Genomic DNA, 25,352 nt, shown 5'->3' on the forward strand with positions numbered 1-25,352 from the left:
GGGCGGTACAGATGTCATCAGTGGATAGTGACGTCCTGGATTGGAGGCTTAAGTCGCTCTCAAGGAGCCTTCTGGCGCAGTGCACGGCCTGTTGGACGGGAATCGAGGTGAATAAAGAAACCACGTCAAATGATGCCATGACAGAGTTATCAGGGATTGAAATGTCCTTAATGGTGTTAATGAATTCACTGCTGTTTTTAACGGTGTGAGATGTATTACCTATAAGAGGCGAGAGGAGGCTCGCGATGTGTTTGGACAGTTCATACGTTGGGGCACTGCAGCAAGACACTATAGGTCTGAGAGGAATACCCGGTTTATGGATCTTTGGTAATCCGTAGAATTGTGGTAGTTGACAGCCAGTACCACGCAGAAGATGGTGAGTCGCGGTCGGGATCTTCTTATCTTTAAGCCATGCGTGGACAAGTTTATTAACATTTGCTTCCAGACGTTTCAAGACTTTAACGGGAGGATCAGGTAGAGGTTCATATACGTTAGGATCGAGTAATAGGGCCAAGGCTTTCTCTCGGTAGGCTGATCGGTCCAGCACAACAGTCCGGCGCCCTTTATCCGCAGGAAGTACAACGATGGAGTTGTCTTTTCTTATAGATGACAGGGCGGCACGTTGGCGGTGGTTGAGGTTTGAGCACGTTTTTCGAGTGTTGCGGAGGACTGCGGCAGTCTTGAATCGGATCTCGTTGGCAGTTTCTTCGGGAAGGTTGGTAATACTGGCTTCTATGCCCATAGCGAGCTGTGTGATGGGATACCTACCGTTTACGCCAACAGCGCAAGTTCATAAACTTGAGCATAGAAACTAACTCCTTAAAGACGAACACTCGTTCAGACGACACGACTTCTTTCGTCTTGAATCTAAGTAACAAACAACTGTCCAACGAGCAGCTGAGTGTTTTATCAAACGGTATGAAATTCGCCGTTATACCATCGAAACCTCCCATCACACAGCTCGCTATGGGCATAGAAGCCAGTATTACCAACCTTCCCGAAGAAACTGCCAACGAGATCCGATTCAAGACTGCCGCAGTCCTCCGCAACACTCGAAAAACGTGCTCAAACCTCAACCACCGCCAACGTGCCGCCCTGTCATCTATAAGAAAAGACAACTCCATCGTTGTACTTCCTGCGGATAAAGGGCGCCGGACTGTTGTGCTGGACCGATCAGCCTACCGAGAGAAAGCCTTGGCCCTATTACTCGATCCTAACGTATATGAACCTCTACCTGATCCTCCCGTTAAAGTCTTGAAACGTCTGGAAGCAAATGTTAATAAACTTGTCCACGCATGGCTTAAAGATAAGAAGATCCCGACCGCGACTCACCATCTTCTGCGTGGTACTGGCTGTCAACTACCACAATTCTACGGATTACCAAAGATCCATAAACCGGGTATTCCTCTCAGACCTATAGTGTCTTGCTGCAGTGCCCCAACGTATGAACTGTCCAAACACATCGCGAGCCTCCTCTCGCCTCTTATAGGTAATACATCTCACACCGTTAAAAACAGCAGTGAATTCATTAACACCATTAAGGACATTTCAATCCCTGATAACTCTGTCATGGCATCATTTGACGTGGTTTCTTTATTCACCTCGATTCCCGTCCAACAGGCCGTGCACTGCGCCAGAAGGCTCCTTGAGAGCGACTTAAGCCTCCAATCCAGGACGTCACTATCCACTGATGACATCTGTACCGCCCTCAACCTATGCCTCTCTAGCAGCATCTTCACCTTTGAAGACTCACTCTACAAACAAGTACATGGCACTGCTATGGGTGCCCCTGTCAGTTCCGTAGTAGCTAACATCGCCATGGAAGATCTGGAGAAGCAGATACACCAGAACCCACCTACACCTATTACAACGTGGTGTAGATATGTCGACGATATTTTTACCATAATACCACGTGGTTCTGAAACGGTACTACTAGAATACCTCAACTCTCTATCCAATTTCATCAAGTTTACCGTAGAATCAGAGGTGGACGGTTCGCTCCCGTTTCTGGACGTGCTAGTGCATCGCGTAGGCCCACATCTAGAGACCTCAGTATACCGCAAACCCATGTGGTGCGGTCAATTCACCAACTACGGGTCCGGCCACGCTCCAAGCCATCTCAATAGCACTGCCCGCACCCTGTTCTCCAGGGCCTGGAGCCATTCCAGCACCGACACAATTAGACGTAACGAGATCTCCCGTGTGAAGGCGGACTTAACCAGATGCGGTTATCCATCCCATGTACTAAACAGATGCTTGTTACAGGCACAAGAGCTTACTTCCAACCCAAGACCTCCGAAGCAAGTCGGCATATCATCCGCCTACATTCCGTACTATCCAGGAGTGTCAGGACGTATCTCGAAGATCCTGAGAAGTTACAACATCAAATGTGTACAATTACCAGGTAGGAACCTACGTTCACTTGTCTCCAGTGTGAAGACCCCTGTCACACCTGTCTTACGCAGCAATGTAGTGTACCGTATCACCTGTAGGGCCTGTAACAGTTGCTACGTAGGTGAGACATCGAGACGTCTCCAGGATCGCCTCACGGAACACGACAGAGCAATCCGGCTTGCCGAAACTGACCAGTCCGCGCTTGCAGAACATTTTTGGGCTACCAACCACGATCTTGACCCCAAGCGCGACTTTGAGATAGTGGACCACGCGCGACACTTTCGCCACCGCCTATGGCTAGAGTCACTAAACATAATGAACAACCCTAAGGCATTAAATCGCCAGAAAGGCATGCGTATACATCCAATCCTGGAGACAACCGTTTTATTGATGGATGATCACTGGCGCAAGGCAGCACACGTCCGTGCTACAACAATGACGAATGAGTAACGTGCCACAGTTTGCTTGTAATGTATTTAAAAAATTCTGTCAGTTGAGAAAGGGACACGAGTTCCGAAAGCTTCTGGAAATATTTTATTTTATTTTATTTTACTGGGTATACTTTAAATAAATATCTGTATGACACGGATTTCTACCATCTTCTCTGGCCCCTATATTTAGATATAAATCCTATTGAGAAACTTAATTTTCTACTTTGGGACAAATGTAATACCATTAATCCACTTTACACGCTCCATCTAGTGGCCTTCAAGAGAACTTTCCATCCATTAGCCTTTCATGGGGGATCAGTGGCCACCAAATGGAGCGTATCAACCCACAAAGTATCGACTGATTTCAAAATTGCACGAGCTGTTCGGCGCGTTCTTGTTTTCTCAAAAGATGACTTTTCCGAATGCCCTAAAGCGGGCGATGTCAGTGCACCCTTTACGGACGAAATGTGTCCAAACGCAGCTGTAACGGACAAGTGGATTTACATTTCTCCGAATTTTCCAAGCGGATAATGACCGACTGCGACACACTGCCGTAGTCCGTTGTTTATTTTTGCGATTTGTCGACAGATAAGTCGTCAACTGTTACGATTAGACGGAGTTTGTGTCCTCCGGGAAGAATTGGCGAACAATACCTCCACGCGGCGTCTGTGCCGATTCGAGAGAAACAATATTGATGGAGTGCACTCGCCGACCTCTTCGACGGAACAACACACGAAAGGGATGTGCTCGTCGGACGTGTCGTTTGGCATCCGCAATTTTCTGTTTTTAAAAAAGATTCGTCTGCCGCTTAATAACGTTCCTCGGAGAATGCGAAGGACACTAATCTATTCTGTCTATCCGCGGGCGTTTTGATGCACAAGTGTGGGAAGTCGCGTGCTTGTAACAGATTTGGGGGAGGGGGGGAAGAGGGTTGATGGGGATTGCAGTAGAATCAAGATAGGCCCACCAGATGGCGCTTGTGAGTTTATGACAAAAGGCAGTTCTAGTGGAAGGTCGCTTTGCAGATGAAGTTGTCTGTCACTAATGTAACGCCCTTTTGGATAGCACAGTGGCTACGACCATGTTCTTCCACAGAGGTAGTCTGCAGCTGTTCCAGCAGTTTTTAGCGTAAATGTATTAACAAAAAAAAAAAAAAAAAAAACCGGTTACCATAACAACGAGCGCCTCTGAATTACTCCAGTCCACGGGCTTTGTAGATGGGTTGCAGATAGCCAAGATAAATAAACAGCGTCTTCGGGACGAATTTCAACCGTGTCCCTTGCATAATAGATTATCTCATCAAGGGATTGCCCTAAACCCCCCCCCTCCCCTCTCCAATTCGATAAGCAGATTCCCCGAAGGAAAAGTACTTATCAACTTCTTGAAATTGATACGTACAGTAGTTTCTTGCCAATAGGCGTTCTACCCCTCCCCCCATAATGGGGGGGTCTGTAGATGGCCCATTTATTTACCTTTTCCCGAACTTGCGCAGAGAATCCCTTTTTGCAGCACAATGCCTAAGTGGCCATTACGTTGCCAGTTCGATTTGTAAATGAGGCGCCCCCTTAATACCTTTGCAGACGACTTCCTGCAGGGTGCTTTCGGAATCCCTAAGCTGTTTGTCGCGTGTTCTAATAACGGAATGGACCGCTGATGATCTGTCGGTACATTTACGACCTCGCAGTTTGATTACGGCCAAATGACGGCGAGTTATTTGACAATTCGTTACTGCAGCGCGTGCTCCGAAGGGCCCCGCTGTTCGCCTCCAATTCCACCCACAAAGAATTTCACTTCGTAAATACACTTTCGTCTCTAAAGTACCGACAACCCCCCACCCGGACAGAACGAGTCAGGGTGAGGTGATTTTTGAATGACATGACGTCATTACGCAATCGCTTCGTGGCCTTAGTGGCCTTGACCAAAATCTTACATAAAAAAAGTGTTAGGAAATGTGCACTTTTGTCGCGCGCATACTTTTGAGCGGACGTTGTACACTCACTGGTCAAAAAATTAGAAACTTTTATTCAGCATCTAGTAGGGCCCCTCCCCGAATTACAGCCCATACACGTCATGGATTTCACTAGATGCCTGAAGGATTTCACAATTCCCAAAAAATAAAAGAAGACGTTACCAAACTTGCATTTTCAACTTTACTGGTGTTCTGATATTTTTTTACAGGTAGTGTATTTAAAAAAAATGTAATTGACTATATTTGATTAAAAATATAACTTTTTTTGTTTTCACCCCATCAAGACAGAGAAAACAAGTGCGCATGCGCCTGTTCTCATTTTCAGGCTTGTTATTGACAAGGAAATATGACGTCACTCTTTCTATACTTTACTTCTGCATACGAAGCGACACCTATGGGAAATATTCCGAATCTTTACTTTACTGAAAAGTGGAGAGTTTAATTGTAAGTGACTTTTGAGAGAATTAGTGTCGTCGATTAACGCGGTTTCCATTGACATTAATCCTTCCGCGGCTCGTGACGTCTGAAGACCCATTATCCAACCATTTTGCTATTCCTGGCACGTGAGATGGCGAATTAATTGTTGCAGATTTACTGACACTCTTTATTGCCATTTTGTTTGTTGCTATTAATGCGAGATTGTATTGGAGTTGATGCACGAGAGCGCTCGCTTTCTGGAGGCCATTAAGAGGTCGCCCGGGGGGAGGGGAATTATAGTAAGTACACCCTAGGCGATAAGAAGAGGCTCAGTGGGATTTTAATGACTGCATTAAACACGCCAGATTTGATTTGGTTTGTAATCTTTTTTGTAATCTGAAACTCAAATGAGGATTGCAAGGAAACTCAGTAATTATGCTTGTTTACTGGAAGGTATCCATCTACATCTTTCCTTCATCGTTCAAATAAATGCGTTTCATCTTTTATAAAATTGTCTTATTATTCCGTTAGATCCTGACAGTCTTCTTCATATGATTTTAACATCCTCACTGCATTTTTATGACTTTAGATGACTAGATTATAATGAAGATCCCACATGGAGGTATGCTCTCGGGATTGCTTTTCACCAATTAGTTGTAATACATTCATACCACATGAGGAGTTGTGTGTTTTGATGACCAGGACATCCATCTTTGGTTAATAGATTAGAATGAGGATTATGCAAGGTGGTGTGCTGTTGGGATTGCTTTTCACTTATTAGTTGGGTATATTCGTAAGATGACTTGTTTGTGCGATTTGATGACCTGGACAACCCTTTTGTGGTTAACAAGGCGATTATAGTTGTAGCCTCTCCTTATTATCTGCAAAATACCCCTGTTCGAATCCTGACTGAAGGAAGTTTGAGCTTTATAACACTGGTTTTTAGCAAAGGCTGCGTGGTTTATCATCTCTAAAAACCAGCCCACATAATCTCTAAATACGACAATGTTCTGTGGCCTTCTTAAGTATAAATAATAATAAAAAAAAAAAAATGTCGGTTAGTCGAGTCTGTGTTAATGTAGTGGCTACGCCACTCCACTAGTCGTCTGCCACTCGCGTATCACTTTGAAAGAATAATTAGGCAGCTGTCTTTTGCTCATTTTATTTACAGAAGCACTGTACATTTAACATTTTCACTACTCAGTGTAATTCCATGAATGTCAGTAGTGTCTGATGGAGTGAGCGATAAAAAAAAAAAGCAAGCCCCTATTTCTCCCCCCCCCCCTTAAACAGCACTCGAGACATTCTTTTTGATGTGTCGCAAATTAATTGCCTTAAAATTTGATTGGCCGACAGCTTGTCCCATTATTTGGTGATTTATGTGCAGATGCATGCTGGGAGTTATTTGCATTATTTACTTCTCTACTGGAGATGGTTGCCAAGGTAACCGGGAGATTGTTTAAACCTCTCTCTCTCTCTCTCTCTCTCTCTCTTTGGCCCGTTGTTCTAATGAGCCCTGTTCCACCGGGACAAGTCGAAGAATTTCTCACTTCGCCCGCCATATTTCCTGCCCTCCGTAGTAGCGTTCCATAGAGCAGACGTAAAGGACAGGAATTCCCGGAATGCTGTTGGTGTTGGCGAGTCGCTTGGTCAATAGTGGAATTAATGGCGCGCTATTGAAGAGCGTGGTGTAATTGTCGTAAACCCACTCCTTGCCGTGTTCGAGATTAATGTTAATTGCCTCTCAGCTCAATTCTAGTCCGATTCCGCACCGGAGTTCCCCCCCCCCCCGGCGGGATTGATACGAATCCAGTTAGCGCTGAAATTGAATTTTGTGGCCACGTGCCGCGTAGATCTCCCGGAAAATATGAATAGCGTGATGAGACTCGAAGGCAAGATTGTAATTGATAACCGGCAACTCGTGGCCGGCTAGTTTCGAACGCTAAATTAGCTGCGGTATGCACACGTTTCCTGTGTGTTCTGACCTCCCCCCCCCTTTCCTCTTCCCTTGGTAAATCGATTGGCTTTAGTATTCGCACGGTTCACTAGCCACAACTCCGAATTTCACGCGTCTTGAATTGGCCGGTGTTCGCGTTGCATTTTTGTTCGTTGTGATTTTTTTTTCTTTCTTTTTTTTGTTGTATGATCGATTCCTCTGTCAAGTACTCTCTTGTCACGTGACCTTCGAGAATGATAGGAAAATTTATGGATGTCATTTCCTGTTTTTTTCCTCCTTTTTTTATAATAGTTAATGCACCATAAATTCCTGTTTCATTGATTATAGTTTTTTTTCTGACACCCTGTACTTATATGCTGATTACGTACAGGGTGTCAGAAAAAAAATTACCACAAACATTTTCCTCTGAATTTGAATAGGTAAATACTTTTGGTTTGCTGTCTATTGTTTACTTTGCATTGTTTACTGTGGATTGTTTACACTAATTGTTTACTCTGAATTTTTTTTTATGATAATCGCTTGCAATTGAGGTGTTTTTTTTGTTTTTTTTTTTATAAACGAGAAATAATATACATAAATATTGTCAAAAAACGGCCATTGTCATCCCAAATTATTTTTCTCGTTTATTTTTCTCATCGATTTGTTAAAATTTAAATTGTTGGGCGTTTCTGGCAAAAATTTTATTTCCAGTTTTACACATAATTTACTCGTGACTCCATCACTCACTTCTAGTGATTATAACGCGCGTTTTATTTATTAACTTTAAGTTTACTTGTTTGCAGAAGCCTATGGTTACAGACGATCTTATAAGACATGCAGTGTACGCGAGTAAGTACGGTAAACTACTAATAAACTAATACTACTAACGCACTTGATCAGTATTAGCTATTTATAGTTATATCCACAGATATAAATACGAATGTGAAGATTTGATTTGAAATTTTGTGGTGCATAGGCAACTTAGGCCATGATCCATCAAGTTGAAAGATGTACACTGTGTGACAATTAATATATGGACACCTGCATATCTACAAATAACACGAAGCAGATTTCTTTTGGTCTACAGTCCAAGAACGGTGTCTTACACCAAGGCTCTACACCAAGCAAGATGGCATCTGACATTATTCAGGGTGATTAGTGACTTGTGGACGCTGCATGACCTTGGAAACCCCCATCATGCGCCGTCTCCTTGTGGGTCTGTGTATGCTGCAAACAACGTTGATCTGCATTCCAATAAATTCTATTGTCGTCTGGTATGTTGTGTTGTATTTTAGGGTATACAGTTTCGTCTGCTCTTTGTCAAGTACATTTCTTCTCTCTGTGGGTGAACTGGTGCGATTTGATTCTTGCTACCCCTACCAACAATTCAATAAGCAGAGAGATTTGTGCATCTGGATGTTTGATCCAAGAAAGAACCTTGTGGGTGGCACAGTTGGTGGCAGAATTGCCTTCCTTTCCACATCGAGTAGTAGAGACCTGAGTTCGAGTCCGGTAGATGACGAGAGGAATTTTTATGGGCCTTTTTCACAAGTGGCTGAGTTAGTCGATCTCAGGCGAGAGTAACATGGTTTTTCCTCCCATAAACTCGAGTTTTTCGTCGCCCACTGTTTTGATCATCTCTTTTCCGATTTTTAAACACGGGCATAGGGGGATATATCTGTTATTTTATCAGAGTTGTCTGGAAATATCTTCACTATATTCCGAATATATTGAATATCCCCCATGCCTTTGTTTAGAAATCGGAAAAGGGATGATGAGACATTGCGAAAAGGAAGCCACGATAATTTTGCTTGCTTCGCGTTTCCGCTTTTTGAACAAGGGCATAGGGGGATATATCTCCTATCTGGCAAGGTTGTCTGGTTATATATTCACTAAATTTAGAATATAATGAGAGGTTACTAAGTTAGCGTTTTGCCAAAATTACTCTGAAGATCAAAAGAAATTTCTTCAAAGAAAAGAAAGCAAGTCACGTGCATTGATGGATGTTCCTTTCAGTGAAGAGGGAATCAGTTATTGACTTCAGGAGAAGAGGAAGAAAGAATCCTGACTCGCTGGTGTATTCGTAAGCATCACCAATTTCTGCAGCCCTTGAACATAAATGGATTTGGCCCCGAACTGGCCATCAGTGCAGTGACGGAACGCTGCCACCAGAATCGCACCAGCGCGGATGGACGCTGCTTGACTTCCGTGTTTTCGCTCCGGTCCTTCCCTCTAATGTGTGTGTGTGTGTGTAATTATGGCATATGTCACAGGGCGGAAGCTGTTGTTATACCACATGTTACCCTATTGGGGTGGGGAATTGCGGATATCTGTGGAGCGGTGCACACTCACAGTATCAGTGTGTGTGTGCGCGCACGCACGCACCGCTAGATGAGGCCGTTATCCCCGAAGGCTCAGTTAATTGTGGGCCGGCTCGTAGTACTGATAGCCGGGTGGGTTGTTTCCTGATACAAATTAGTGGTGACAGCTGGTTTCGGGGGTTGCTTTCAGTAGGAGGGTTGAATTACGGGGATTTGTCAAAGATAAATGACCTCCGTCGTATATAAAGAAGAAAATTAACTCATTTTGTCTGTCAAAAGATGGCAGTATTAACGCCCCCTATACTGGGATGTTAGTAACCTCCTTTCAAACAGTATGCGCGTACTTAGTTATTCAAAGAAGGCATTTTTGTTGTCGTCTGCTTTGTCTTTTGGCATATTCGTTGTTGCAGACGATAGTAATGATTGTCGTCTGCAGTCGATTTGTGTGATGGTCGTCTGAAATAATTTTTGATCGCAATTATTACGAGTCACACGATTCACTTGTTCGCATTTTTAGCGTTTGTCGAAGTACTTCAGACGAGATATCGCTAAATATTTGCACATGCGTTCGCTTCTCTGCGTGACATGACCCCGAAGACCCAGCTGTAATGAATCACTCGTACGTTATCGATAGCCTTCATAGTCCGGAAAGTGTGCGTCACTTTAATGTTGCGCTATCAGAATGCGAAGTGCAGCGTGAGTGATGTGTTTAATGTAAGCTGATATGCTCAGCCATTGCTGAAGATAGGCATCGTGGCCACATGTTAATATGGTGACAGATAAAGCAGGATATCGCGTTCAGCTTTGTTCAAACAGTAACACTCGACAAGATTGCATGCAAGTCGGATGTGATGGGAGAAACAAACAAGAAAAATCTTCCAGCGATGTCCAGGCGCAAGAGTACGCTTGGTATTGTTGTCAGTTTCTCTGTCAAAATAAAGCAACAACAACAATCGATTATCGCGTGCTCTTATCGTTTGCTGATTTTTCAGCGAAATACAGAATATCGTTTGGTGATTTTTTTTGCAACAGAATTGATCGTTTGCTGTTTTTTGCAACAGGATTGGGCCTGTTCTTTGCTGATTTTATTTATTTTTTTTTTTTTGACAGAAGAATTAATACCATCGTTGATTTATTTTGCAGAAGAATTGAGCCTATCGTTTGTTTGTCGATGTTTTCCAGCAGAATTGAACTAGTTTGCTGATTTTTAATTTTTTTTCCAGTAGAATTAAGCCAATTACTTGATGTTATTTTCAGAAGAATTGAGACTATCGTTTGCTGATAGGCTCAATTGTCTGTGCACCGATTGTCTTTTGCTATTTTTTTTTTTTTTTTTTTTTTTTTTCAGAAGAATTAAGCGTATCGTTTGCTGTTATTTAGTAGAATTAAGGCTATCGTTTGCTGTTTTTATTTTTTTGAAATAGAATTAAGAGTAGTTTGTTGATTTAAATTTTTTTTTTTTTTCAGTTTAATTAAGCCAATTTATTGATGCTATTTTCAGCAGAATTGAGACTATCGTTTGCTGATAGTGTCTCAATTGTCTGTGCAGCGATTTTCCTTTGCATTAGAATTAAGCTTTACTTTTGCTTTTTTCTTTTTTTTTTTTTTTTTTGTGACAGAATTGCACCTACTGATTTTATTTTTTTCCCCGCAGATTTCGGCTTGTTCTTTGCTGATTATTTTTGGCAGAAGAATAAACCCATCGTTTGCTGATTTTTTTTTTTTTTTTGAAGCAGAACTGATCCTATTTTTGGCTTATTTTTTTTTTTTTTTTTTGCAGAAGAAGCCGATTTTTTCCCATCGGAATTGAGCTTATAGTTTGCTAATTTTTTTGCGGCAGAATTGAAACTAGTTTGCTGATTTAATAATTTTTTTTTTCAGTAGAATTAAACCAATTACTTGATGCTATTTTCAGCAGAATTGAGACTATCGTTTGCTGATAGTCTCAATTGTCTGTGCAGCGATAATCTTTTGCAGTAGAATTGAGCCTTTCTTTTTTTTGCTGTAGATTTGGGCTTGTTCTTTGATGATTTTTTGGCAGAAGAATAAGCTCATCGTTTGCCGATTTTTTTTTTTTTTTTTTTGCATCAGAACTGAACCTATTGTTTGCTTAATTTTTTTGCAGAAGAATTAAGCCTATCATTTGTTTTCTCATTTTTTCCCAACGATATTGAGCTTATAGTTTGCTGTTTTTTTTTTTTTTGCAGCAGAATTAAATTGCTGATTCTTTTCTTTGCTGTTTTTTTTTTTTTTTTTTTTTGCAGCAGAATTAAATTGCTGATTCTTTTCTTTGCTGTTTTTTTTTTTTTTTTTTTCAGAAGAGTTATGTGTATCGTTTGCTGTTTTTTTTTTAAGTAGAACTGATACTAGTTTATTTATTTATTTATTTATTATTATTATTATTTATTTATTTTTTTTTTTTGCAGTAGAATTAAACCAATGGCGTGCTGATATTTTCTTTCAGTAGAATTGAGACTATCGTTTGTTGATTTTCTTTTGCAGCAGAATTAATTCTATATTTTGCTATTTTTTTTTTTTTTTTTTTGCAGCAGATCGTTTTCTGATTTTTTCCCCCAGCAGAATTCAGCCTATCGTTTGCTGATTGTTATTATTTTCTTTTTTTATTTCAGTACAGTTGGGCTTGCAGTTTACTGCTGATTTTTATTTATTATTATTTTTTTTTGTAGTAGAATTCAGCCTATCGTTTGCTGTTCTCTTTCAGCAGAATTTCGCCTATCGTTCTCTGATTTTTTTTTTTTTTTTTTTGCATTAGAATTGAGCCTGTCGTTTGATTTTTTTAATCAGCAGAGTTAAGCCTATCGTTTGCTGATTATTTTTTGCAACAGAATTTAACCAATTTTTTGCGAATTTTTTTCTTGCACAAGAATTAAAACTCTAGTCGTCTGCTGTTTTTTTTACCACCAGCAGGATTTACCCCATCGTTCTCTGATTTTTTTCTTTAGAAATTTTGGCATGTGTACATTAAAATTGGTTTCAGTCATTGTTAGAAAAAATTAAAATAGAAGGAACGCCATTTAAACATTAACTTCGGTGCATCTGCGCATTTACATTATAAAAGGAAATTAAAAGAGAAAAAAATCTTCGTGGTAATAAAAACATATGTTAGCCACGCTTCATTAAGATTCCACCATCTATAATTCATCTCCTACGATACAAAACGACAGCATGAAGAGCATATAAATGATCCTCAGTTCTTCTACAAAGAGTCCTGATGGACTCCTTAAAAAACACACTGCACAATTGACTGTGGGTTGATTTTGTTTTTTTTTTTAAATTAATTCTTTCCTCCAGACATTCTCTCGATATGTTTTTGCATCACGACCAAAAGATAGACAGGAGTAATTAATAGATATATCCCCAAAGGTCTTTCTACTTACAAATATATTTTTTTTTTTTTTTTTTTTGTTGGAAGAAAATTATCTTCGGAGCTAAATGTTAATTTCACCGACGCGGGAGCACCGAGGGGTCTTAATTAGCGTCTTTATTATTCATGGCGTCTGCGACACAACTGCAAGTACGAGGTTGGACATTTGGAACATCAAGTGGCCCGGAGCAGTGAACTCTGGGCCTCTTTTCACATTGCCCCCACTCTCCTGGGGGTGTTTAATTAGCGAATATCTCCACCAAACGCCATATTTCCGGTAACAGCTCGCCCCAAGTTGCAAAAGATTAATAAAAATACGCGTTCAGCGAAGCTCGCGTTTCTTTTTCACGCTTGTCAAACACCGTGACACGAGAATCGCTTTTCTCTACTCCCCTTGTGTACATTACGGCCCCCTTGGGATTAACTGTCGTTTCATCGGGGAGCGGGGGCGTGTAATGACAGATCATGTGCTGAGCTAATTGCTTCCAGCGTCATCTGGTGGAGCTAATATAGAATAAATATAGTGTGTATACTCGTAGACACAAAAATATTCGCCTTGGGAAATACAGTTGTAAATACCTGTTGCGACACGCCTAATTTTTCTTTTAATTCTCGAAAATAAGAAACGGATATGCCTCGCGGACGTTCACGTATCATCACACGATCTGGTGGACAAAAAGTGTGCCTCTTTTGCTACGATGGATCAGCAATGTAGACTTTAGAAGAAACTGGGGATAGTATTTGCCAGTGGGGGCGCTGCTGTTTGTTTTGCGCGCAAACATCTCAAGGTAGGAGTGCGGGAAAAGACAACTTAATCCTCTTCGCTGTTTCGTGACATCTCTGTTGTGTATGTGCTCTTCCGTTTCGCTCTCAGGTGCCGTATTATCTCTCTGTGGCCTTGACGTGGTGTTTGCGTTTCTTGGCTGACCTCTGCATTCCGCATCTTAGCCTTATCGCTGCTCGCGGTGTCACCTTGTCACGTAACGCAGAAAAGTTAATAGGCGAGGCAAAAGGTACAGACAGATCGTGTGGCAGAGACGCTTGGAGTGCGAGGGTGGCAGTGCTCTATGCACCTGCTAATCAAGAAGGAGCAAAGGCTCTTCTTTCTACTCAGTGGATTCTTATACCAGCACTTATAATGCGCAGATAGTCAAGTTTCAAGTGTTTTAATGCATTCTTTGGGAAAGTTACTGATGAAATACTGGACGAGTCCATTTTTGGAGCTCTAGAAAATATTTTAATCTGTTTAAGCTAAAGGACGCCATTTTGTAAAAATTTCCAATTAATTTGTTAAATAATAAAAGCTTAGTTTTCATGGTTTTTGGGATGGCATGGATTCTGTAAGGTATTTTGAGGCGTTTTGGTCTAATTTTAACCATTCTTCCAGCAAAATATCGGGCATCTGCGACGAAATTGAAGGAAGAGGACTTCGTTGTCCAATATCTACCTCCAGCATGTCCCACACATTCTTAAATAGGATTGAGATCAGGTGAATGTGGAGGACCAGGGAAGGTGGTGGGAATCGATGTCATCGAACCATTCTGGCACGATGCGCTGTTGCATTGCCATCCACAGAGTGATCATCACCTTTGGGACAAACATTGCGGGGTACAATAGATCTGATACAAAATTCAAGTACTCCTTGGATGATATTCAACCTTCCACCGGGATCAACGGAGTCCGTGACAACAAAACCTCCAGATGCTTGGGTTTTCTTAACACCGCAAGCAGGAGCCATCGTTTCGTGAGGTTCTCACCACACTGTCTGCTTACCATCAGTGCAAAACAAAATGTATCATGATTTCTCTGACCACGTGACTTTCTTCCATTGTTCCACTGTCCAATAACGACGTTCTTGGCACCAGGGCAGTTCTGGACTCGGTTGTAATCAGATGTTATTTGTTGCACACTGGAAGTCCTATTTACAACGGCTTCGCTCTTGATGAATTGTTTTCCTGCTACATTTACTCCTTTGAGATGTTGTAGAGCCATTGCGTTCCAGTCAATAACCTTTAGAGATGGATGCCTTTTGAGAAACGAGTTATGTCTTTCATTTCTTGAATCGTGGCTCCTGCTAAACGTGCACCCACGATAAGACCTTTTTTCAAGGTCTGATGGATTTACCATTCTGGCTTTAGATTACTGCAGCCGAAGAGCCTGTGCAAGTCTTTATACTCAACAAGGCAACAGGTCATCCCCCATGGCAGTATTCGTTGTGTCTGTGGCTGTCTTAATACAAAGGTTCTTTTGGCCAGTGTGTGTATTATACTTTTCCGAAGAATGTAAAAGTCAAAGTACAAGGTGCTTCCGAAGTAAACCCTAACTTTTGAATCATCTTGTATTTTGGCTCATGAAAAGTGCAACCATCACTGAAAATGTCCTCCCAGGTAGCGCAGAGGATGAGAAATAGGCCGAAATAGGAATTAAGGCCTATATCTCATGTGGCCGAGTTAGTCGGTCTCAGGCAAGGGTTACATTTTTCAATCAAGTAATCTGTTGGGGGTATTTTAAAACCAGAACCCTTTCTAAAGATGCTGTAGCGCTCCCTAGTGACAGACGACTTAACTGAAGCACTCCACGAAGACCACGTGGGTGTCAGGCGTCGATTTCTCGGCTGCCGTTTATACGGCAACTAATGAAGCGAACCGTAAGGTATGCAGTAGTTTGAACTCCGCCGGATCGATACGAAACACTTAAAGGCGGTCACTTAGTGCGGATAATTACAAGTGTAGCAACATCCGCCGCTGATTAATCTCTTTCTCTCTTTATGATTATCTCCGCCATGGTCATCGTGTGCTCGTGAAAAGGCTCTCGGCGTGCGCCCAATTCATCAAGAACGCTTCGCATTCTCTCTCCGGTGACTCGGACTTCCCATTGTTGTCGTGGAGCTGTGACGATGCACGGGTGACTCTCATCAAGTCGACAGGGTTGCGGGCCTCGCGAGGTGTCGGTTGCGTTCTGGAATGCGTAGTCATCTCCCCCCTTCCCCCTCCTTCGCCTTTCTTCCCCGTGACATCGCAGTAACGGGCTTGATAACCCTTACCATTTAAGGCGGCTTTGTGGCGTCACGTTGACCTTCTGCTATGTGTCTTCCCTTCCCCCCCTCTTCCCGTACCCTCCGTTTGTCCTGTGGTGGTGGTGGCGTAATTTGAAGTGTTGCGCGTTTGTGTCACCTGACGGTTGATGATTAGAGCGGTTCCCAGTTGTCTGGCTTTCATTTGTCTGAGGTAATTTTGCTTTAAAGAGTGGGTTGGAGTGCAAGACTGTCCTATTAAAACCTTTATTACCGAAGTAATTATTTTGAATAGTTCTAGTTCTGGACACCAGATGGCACACCGGTATAAATAACTCGATTGTGACGTCACATCTTTAGCGGAACAACTTTTAATGAATGTTTGAACCAACTGTAATATGCTGCTTCCCGTTTTCTACACATATACAGTGCACTTTCAAAAGTATACGGACACACACGGTCGTTATATCCGAAGGGCGTTATATCGATTGTTCATAAAATAGCATCGATATTACTGAGAAGTTGGCTGGGACCAACCACAATTCGAGCATGATGCCAAAACTGTCAATGAACATTTGAATTAACTCGAATATGTTGCTTTCTTCCAGTGTTTAGGCATATATATACTGCACTTTCAAAAGTATAGGTACACTCATCCGACTGTGACCAAAAGCGTGCGCCCCCCCCACACAAACAGTTTAAAAAATGGCTTTTAATTCGAAGCCTTTCGCTTGCAAAGTGCAAGCTCTATATAACGACCCCCAGGGAATGAGAAAACGGTCGTTATATTGGAAGGGCGTTATATCTATTGTTCATAAAATAGCGTTATATTAATGAGAAATTGGCCGGGAACAACCACATAGGACGTTAAAAAGAGCTTCGACTGTGTTCCTCCATTCACTGCCAGATCCAGTTTGAAAGAAACCCTTAAGTGGCATCTTAATGTGGAAATCGAATTCTTCTTACACATGGGATTGCAAAGTGGGCTGTAAGCTGGCCAGTCGAGCTTCGTTTTCCATAACTAACCCAGTGTACTGGAGGTCTGTTTCTATAGTAAGTCCACAGTGAGTTCAACTATCCTCTTGAGGCACCTTCCACCAGTTTGAGTCCATCCAGACTTCTTTTCGTTAAATTGTGACCTACAATCCATCCCTCTTTGAATGTTATCCGCCAGAGTGGAATTTGGGAGGTTAAGATCAGTTGCGCATCCAGAAAGGTTCCTTGTCTGTAAATCCAAATTAAGTGGAATGGTTGAGCAATGTAAACTGGAGGACCCAGCTACGTAAATCTCAATGTCATCTGCCTATGGAAATAACTTAATATCTCACTCCATGGCTGTATCGTTAATATACAGTGCCCTGCCACAATATCCGAACACCTGTCAGTTGATAGTTGATCACATCTATCCCTGTTCCATGGAGACCAGAGGTTGTCCTAAAGGTTATTTATAGATATGCAGATGTTTGGATGTTAATGGTAGGTCAGGGTACATTTTAAACAGAAAAGGGCCAAAGGTAGAGCCGTGTGGGACATTTTGTTAAAGAAAAAGATTTGGAAAACAGCATTTAAATATAACCATGATCTATGAAATGTGTGTGTTATTGCACTCTTGCCTTTGACTACTCGGCTACGTAGTTCACAAGAAGTGGAAAGCTCAAGGGGGAGTTTCCAGAGTGGTTCGGTTGCGAGTCAGTTCTAGCTGCTGGCATTATTTTGAAATATGGTGGCTGGTCTTCTCGGAAAGAGTACGGTGGGTAATGGTGCTCGGGGGTTAACTTCAAATTACATTTGTGCGCAACAAATAGAACTCTCATTTCAGGTTCGACTGCGGCTGCTGTGTGACCTCTGACCTCACGGACGCCCATGTGATGTTGTTAGCGAAAAATAATGACACTTTTAATGACAGAGGGGGGGATTAGTGCCTGTTTGGATTTCTTGAAATTCTGGCTGCGGTGATGGTTGCGTCCGCCCTTCCCGTGATGCCACTGGGATAAATCGCGTTCCCTTCCTCCCCCCCTTCCTTTCCCCGTGCCACAGTGAGGTAATTAAAAGGAACTAATTGGTTATACAAGTAAGTAATAAACGTTTTTTCCTCGCGCCCGTTTCTTCGAGTTAATTTTCTTACCCTCTCTGAACGCGTGCATCAGCACGAGACGTCGACCGGGGGGGGGAGAGTGCAGGCAGTTTTTTCCCCTCAAGGGTCGCATGCACTTTTCCGCCATCCATTTCACGCTCGGGTGTGCACTCGAAGAACATTACCCCTCTCCTATCGTCCTGCGAAATTACCCCGACGGCCTCCGTACTCATCCATTTTGCCAGTTGCATTAATACGGGTCGGGCTCGGCATAATTCAGGGGCAATTTCTACGACCCTCCTCGCTTCTTTGTATTCTTCAAATCATCCGGGGTTAACGTTAATGAAACACCTTTCTTGGGGGACTTTTCCCCACCAATCGACGGTTTAAAGAAGCTGCCTGCCTGCCCTCCCCCGCTATTCTCTGCATTATTCTACAAAAGGGGGAAAAAAAATCCCTCAACCGGGTCCAAGACCTTCGGGTTAGAAATCCTATTAAACTCGGGATATTTTCGCACAGACTGCATCTTCAAAATCACCCATTTGTTAAAGTATTAAAACAGAAATGCTATTTTTTGACTCTAGATGGCACTACGGTATCAATAATTCACAGAAAGAGGGAAAAAAAAAAAAAAGAAATATTTCAATTTTTATCAGTGTGCATACCGATATGGATTTGGTGAAAGCGCCCTCTAGTTGTCACACATGCACTTACTTCACAACTGTCTCCCGGGAGGAATAAATCATAAAAAGTATAACCCACTTAATGTGGACGCCTGTACAGGTTAACCTTGGGCTCTGTAGACAGTACAAGGACACTGCATTCGAGTTTTTGGGGGTTTTTTTTGGAGGGGGAGGAAATCAGGTGTGACACTGCCAACGCCGGCTTCTGGCACGCGTTTGTGTAAAAGATCTATCGAACAAGTCCGTTTCTGCAGAAATTTCATTTTGGTTTCTATGACAACCAGGTTTAATAATGTTTTGGTTTCCATGACAACCAGGTTTAATAGTGTTTTAGTTTCCATGACAACCAGGTTTCATAGTGTTTTAGTTTCCATGACAACCAGGTTTCATAGTTTTTTTTGTTTCCATGACAATTAGGTTCTCTTAGCTTTTTTTGAGTTTCCATGACAATTAGGTTCTCATAGCTTTTTTTGAGTTTCCATGACAATCAGGTTCTTATAGCCTTTTGGTTTCCATGACAGCCAGGTTTCATAAGTTATTTGTTTCTGTGACAGCCAGGTTTCATAAGTTATTTGTTTCTGTGACAGCCAGGTTTCGTAGCTTTTTTGATTTCCATGACAACCAGGTTTCGTAGCTTTTTTGTTTTCCATGACAACCAGGTTTCGTAGCTTTTTTGTTTTCCATGACAACCAGGTTTCGTAGCTTTTTTGTTTTCCATGACAACCAGGTTTCGTAGCTTTTTTTTGATTTCCATGACAATCAGATTTCATAGCTTTTTTTTGGTTTCCATGACAACCAGGTTTCATAGTTTTTTTTTTGGTTTCCATGACAACCAGGTTTCATAGCTTTTTTTGGTTTCCATGACAATCAGGTTTCGTAGCTTTTTTTTTTCCATGACAACCAGGTTTCATAGCTTTTTTTTGGTTTCCATGACAACCAGCTTTCATAATTTTGTCTGTTTTTAGAAGTTTGTCCACATTTTAAACACAAACTCATTATTAGGCCTAATGCGCATCAGGACTAACAGACTATTTTTTTTTTTTTATTTTTTTTCCAGTTTTATCAACCGTATTTTTTTTTCAAGTTACAACAAGATTAATGGCTGCCAAAAACGGCCATTTTGTCCATTAATAATGATCACAGGATACAACTCTATTCCTAGCTTAAACAACAACCAAAAAAAAAAAAAGTATTTTACCCTGACTTTATCTCCCTCTGGCGGTGATAAACCATATTCCGGAAGCGGGTGATCAACTTGGACTTCTAAAACCGGCTTTGATAATCCGTGTTGGCTGTTATTCCGGATGTCCTTGGACAGTGTCGAGGCAACTTTATCTCTTCCGACTATTTTTTTTTTTCTTTTCGTCCTCTTTGGTAGGCCCCCCGTGTTTTCAGGAAGTCAAAAAGGCTGATGGCTTACCATCACTGCATGCCGGATGTTTAAAAAGAAAGATATCTGCGCTGGTTTGTTGTATTTAGTGTTGTTTTTATCTTATTTAAAAGAGAAAAAAAAAAATTTTCTTTTGCGAAAGATTCCATTTTATTGCTGACGCGTGGGATTTGGGCCTCGAGCGTCGGACACGTCCTCGTGTAATGTCGCTAAAGCACGAGAAAGAGAAAAAATAAAACTGCTTTCTTTTACTATTTGGCTTTTCTTTTTTTTATTGAGGTATAAGACTATTGTGTTAGCAACTTCAAACTTGAACAATCAGTGATTGGCACCACCAATATTTTGTACAAACCAACTTTAACTGTATTAAATAATTAGAATGGGGAGTCTATTTTTCTGACACTCAGTGTACCTTTTATACAGAACATGATGTGCATCTAGCGGTTAGTGATGTACGTTTTAAATACGCATGCGCAGAGAGCCATTTCTACATTTCAGTTAGTGATGGACATAACGTTTTTATAATCGATTATATATATAGTTCCGGGTACTAGTTCTCTTCAGTCACTTGTCGGTTTTTTAATCGACAAATTCATTCGTTTCTTTCCATCACGAGTTTCAACTAGTAACTTTTTATTTCACGTGCAAAAGTCATGGTGGCAGGGACTTTGCATACAAAAAGCGCCACCTAGCGACCACTGATGCACAATCCCTAGTTCTACCGCTTTTGAATTCCACCTAGTGGCCAGTGATGCAAATGGTACAAATAGTACAAAAATGGTACAAAGTCTCTAGTTGTATTTTGAACGCCACCTGGCGGCCAGTAATGCACAATCTTCAGTTGTACCGTCATAGAACGCCACCTAGCGGCCATAATGCACAATCTTTAGTTGTACCGTTTTAGAACGCCACCTGGCGGCCATTGATTGAAGTTGGGCGCCACCTATCGGTCATTAATGTAAACTGCCTATTTGATCCTTTTTATTTTGTTTAGAAAGTTGCAATTTAACGCGATGTAATAAAATATGGGATAAAAAATTTAAACCGCGTTCATAAGTGATTTCTGCGCATTTTTTGACACTTTAAAGTTTGTTTATTGGACACGTGGAGTACGAAATCCCTGTTCGGGCGAACTTTGTTCATTTCTCAAGTGCGGAGCTCGGCTGTTGCGCGTGTAATTGTCCGGGAGCGTTATTGAACGCTAGAAATGTTTGCCACGTACGCGAATTTAGAAGTGTAATGAAAATAGGCCTAGCAGTGAGTTACGGCCCTTCTGTTTTGCCCTTTACCCAACCACGGGGGGTGTTTTCATTTTCGCCGTCATTGCCAATAACAATAATAATCTCCCCTAGTCACCATAACAACAGTTTCGCAAGCTGCCCCTTTAATAAAGCGAAGATAAGTTGAAAGATAGCTGCATTTGGCAATTTAGCCCGTGTGTGCACTTGGCGCGCACGTGCTGGCATATTAAAAAAGCAAACAAAATGAAGTGGAATGTCAGAATTACTGTCTAGAGGCTTCTGAGAGGAGGCCCACATATTTACTTGGCTTAACCAAACGAGTTTTTTTTTTTTTTTTAATTCATCGTTCTATTTCCTGCAGTTGATGTTTTTTTTTTTTTGTTTAATGCTGTCCATTGAACTCACAATGCCATTTATTTTTATATGACGCTTATTATAAAAACAAAACAAGACAAGATAGAAGTCGCTACAGGCTTCAGATTGTTTAATTTTTTTAAATATTTAAAAAAATAAATTTAAGAAGAAATTTAATGCACATCGTGTGAATACAGACTAATTGAAGTGACGAGTCTATTTTTCTGACCCTGACTGTATATTTTATCTTTTATGAAGAATATATAATGCACATCTATTTTTCTGACACTGAGTGTATATTGTATCTTTTGTGAAGACATATTAGTGTACTGATTATGCATTGTACATATTTGAAATGCGTGCCATTACCAATATGGCCCGTTTCGGCACTTATTGGGCCTCATCGGTGGGTAAGCAGACTGTAAAATTTTACATAAATAGTAATGTACTTTTCAAATGGAGCAATGTACGCTGTACACTCATAAACGTACCCAATGCTTATAGCCACCTTTTGCCAACGAAGCCTAAAAGTTTGCATCTGAATGGGGTCCTTGATGGACGACTGGAAAAAAGTTTCCTTTACCTCCTGGATGGTACAGGTGTGTTCCAGCAGGATATTGTTCGAGATGCTGTCTTGGCCACCGAATTCCCTGGATAGAATAACTCTGGAGTTACGTGATCAAGGTGGATCCTCCACCATGGACTATTGCAGATCTATGGAACACAGTCCTGGCAGCATGGTACAACATACTTTCCACAACATTCAGAAGCCTTACAGAGTCCATGCATTGCCGTGTGGTGGCAGTACTGGTGGCAACAGAACATACCCACTATTCGGTAGGTGGTCATAATATTTTGACTGGGCAGTGTATGATTGCTGTTTATATGTTTCAGTAGGATTCCCTGCGGTAATCACTGAAGAAGGCTCATAAAATAGTGCTGAAACGTACTATTTTACTTTTAATATTCAGTTACATTTTATTCCAGAGAAGCATCCTTTTTTAAGGCATATACAATGAAAATGTACACGATGTAACAAAAAAAATTCTCCCTTTTTTTTATCTGTATCTGTTTTAAGTTAGGTTGGAGACCAGCTCTTAAATTCGATAGTTATTTTGATAAATCCAAACGATGTCTTTATTTCCAGCATCTCTGGACTTCATCAGGCAGCCCTCATGTGCAGTGTTCCCGTTTTGCAGATACTCCTGGATAGTGGCGCCCAGGTGGATATTAAAGACAATAAAGGTAAGTCCGTCGTATCCTTACAGATCGTCTGCCATCATCTAAATATGAACGAATGCCGCGCATTTTTATGAGGTGCTATAGATGGGGTAGCCGGGGGGGGAGGGATAGCAGTTGAATAATTTATGATCGGTGGCTTCTTCTGCGCCGGGAGTGGGATGGGGGGATCGATCGTTGTAAACCTGTGAAATTGGAGATTTTCTCGCACGGTGTGGACGACAGACACCACGTTTAAATTTTCCTGGCGCCCTCCCCTCCTCTGTAGACACGTGATGTATGGTGGGAGGAAGCAATTTACCTCTCGGGATTGCACTTGGGGAAAAAATAAATAAAAAAAAACGCGGGGAAGTATCATTTAGTGGATGGCCACTGTTTTCTCCACATACCCTTTCTTGTTGGGTAGTTTTTAGTAGCAATTTAAGGCGAAAGATGGCGTCATAACCTTGCCCGGCAAGTTCTTTTAACACGTGCTGCGAAAAGTCATAAAGCTCGGTTGGGATGCTAAAAGAGATGATCTCAATGGACAAGGAATGTGTCTTTTTGGTTTGATGTTCTTAGGCGAGGACAGCGCCTTAATCTTCCATCCACTTCCCCTCTCTCTCTCTTCGATGCGGTAGGTATTTCTTGTTTCTTGAGGAAAGGTAAGAAATGGAGTAAAAATTATTATTGTCTTACGAGATTCAGCCAGCAAGTATTGATGGATATTGGACCATAAACTAAATATTTTTGGAGTATTAATTATAAAGTTTCATATCAGTGGCGTAATAGACTGAGTGTAGCATGTTTTAGTTTCAAATAATCCTAAATAATTTTGCAGAACGCTGATTCAGATATACTTGATCATTTTTACCAATAAGGATCTTAATTGTCGGATGCTACAAGGACCACTCATTTCAGTTGCCCTCATTATTTCCCCTATTCTTTCTTTGGTTTCGAAGTTGGTACCTGTGCATACGTGGGCTGATATATCTTACCAGAGACTTCTGCGCTCGTGAGTAGCACGGTTGGTTGGATCGACGTCCTCCCCACACCAGGTGGAAAAGACCTGAGTTCCAAGTCCCTTCGATGATGGGAGCAATTTTTGTGGACCTTTTTCACAACTTGGCTGAGTTAGTTGGTCTCAGGCGAGGGTAGCATGGTTTTTTTTCCCGGGTTTTTCGTCCAGCAAAATGGCCTTGGTCATTAATGCTCCTAAAGCCCTACTACAACAAAAGCAGAGACTTCCTAATCAGGAATCTCCTTCATTTGACTCACTTCTTTCTTTAAAACTCGACCTTCTCCAGTCCAACTTTTTAGGCGGTTTTAATCTTCACAACTCTAGCTGGTCTCAGTGTTCTACTCACGAGGACCCAGATGGTCAAGATGCTGAAACTTTTGCAATTACTAATAACCTCGCACAGATCGTTCATTTACCTACCAGACAATCCCAACAACACAGCCAACACAGCTATGGGTGTTTTTCTCAAGGGCAATCCTTCCAGGTACACAGTTGAGGTGAATGGTCTTCTAGGCACCTCAGCTCACAACTTGGTAATGGTCTCTTCTGCAATGGACCCTTTCTCTCGTGGGATCACGAGGAAAAAGGATCATCTGCGAGATTATTCTTCTTTTCCACAGTTGGGTTGCTGTTTTAAACCTTCTGATGTCAACTTTTGCTGAGATGGTGTCAGTGAAATGATTCTTGTAGAGATGAAATCCTTTATTCCACACCACTTTAAAATCCCTTCCTTTTTCTAAACCTTGGTTTTCCAATAAATGTGATAAGACTGTTCAAGAGAAGAATGTTGGTAGTCGACCATTCAGGTGTCTTGCCCCAACTCCACTCCCATTTCTGTTAAAACCTGATGGTTCTATTGCTACCTCAGTTAAAGATAAAGCCAACTTACTTGCATCATATTTTATATCTAGTTTTTGTATTTCGACCTGATAAATGACCTCCTACCATTCCCAGTACATTGCAACCAATGGCCTCCGTGGTCTTCTCAAAAGGATGGTAGAAGAATTTTAAACGATCTTGATGTCAAGAAAGCTCCAGGTCCTGTGGAGATTCCTTAAAAGGGTGGCATCCAATCCAATTGGATAGGAGAAAGAGCAGAAGTGCATTGCACTTTTACTCTTTCTAAAGTAAAGGAGAAATCCATAAATCACTGACTCCTAAACTATCTAGAAATCTTCCATCTGCTCAATGATCTCCAATATCGATTCGGTCACTGTCGATCCACCGGTGATATTTGGGCTTATGCCAGTCCCCCTCTATGGGCAACTTCGACTGAAACATTTTGTGAAACTCAAGCAGTTGCTCTTGGCGCCCCACCCTTCCAAGCTGAACACGAGTCGCAACCAGTCGGCATCCATTCACTGTTCAACTTCAAACTCAGCCTTCCTTCAAAAATTGAATTGCAATGTCAACAAGTATCTTCCTTATTCTCAGCCTTCAATCCATCCACGGTAGTGTGCTGTAAGTTCTAATACCCCTCGGGGATTCACAAATAAAATAATTTT

The 25,352-nt window shown here is 41.6% G+C and overlaps 1 protein-coding gene across 2 annotated transcripts in view; it reads left to right on the forward strand.

The window, feature by feature from the left end:
• Positions 1-25,352, forward strand: part of LOC150084099 (caskin-1-like) — a 258,960-nt gene that overhangs the window by 82,017 nt on the left and 151,591 nt on the right. For both annotated transcript variants that reach the window (XM_090375893.1, XM_090375894.1), the window contains exon 3: positions 22,756-22,853. In XM_090375893.1, coding sequence (XP_090232019.1) covers positions 22,756-22,853 — 98 coding nt within the window. The remainder of the gene's footprint in view (positions 1-22,755; positions 22,854-25,352) is intronic.

The sequence above is a fragment of the Mastigoproctus giganteus genome, chromosome 6 (assembly GCF_048544385.1).
Source record: "Mastigoproctus giganteus isolate SK-2022 chromosome 6, ASM4854438v1, whole genome shotgun sequence".
NCBI classification, from domain to species: Eukaryota; Metazoa; Arthropoda; class Arachnida; order Uropygi; family Thelyphonidae; genus Mastigoproctus; species Mastigoproctus giganteus.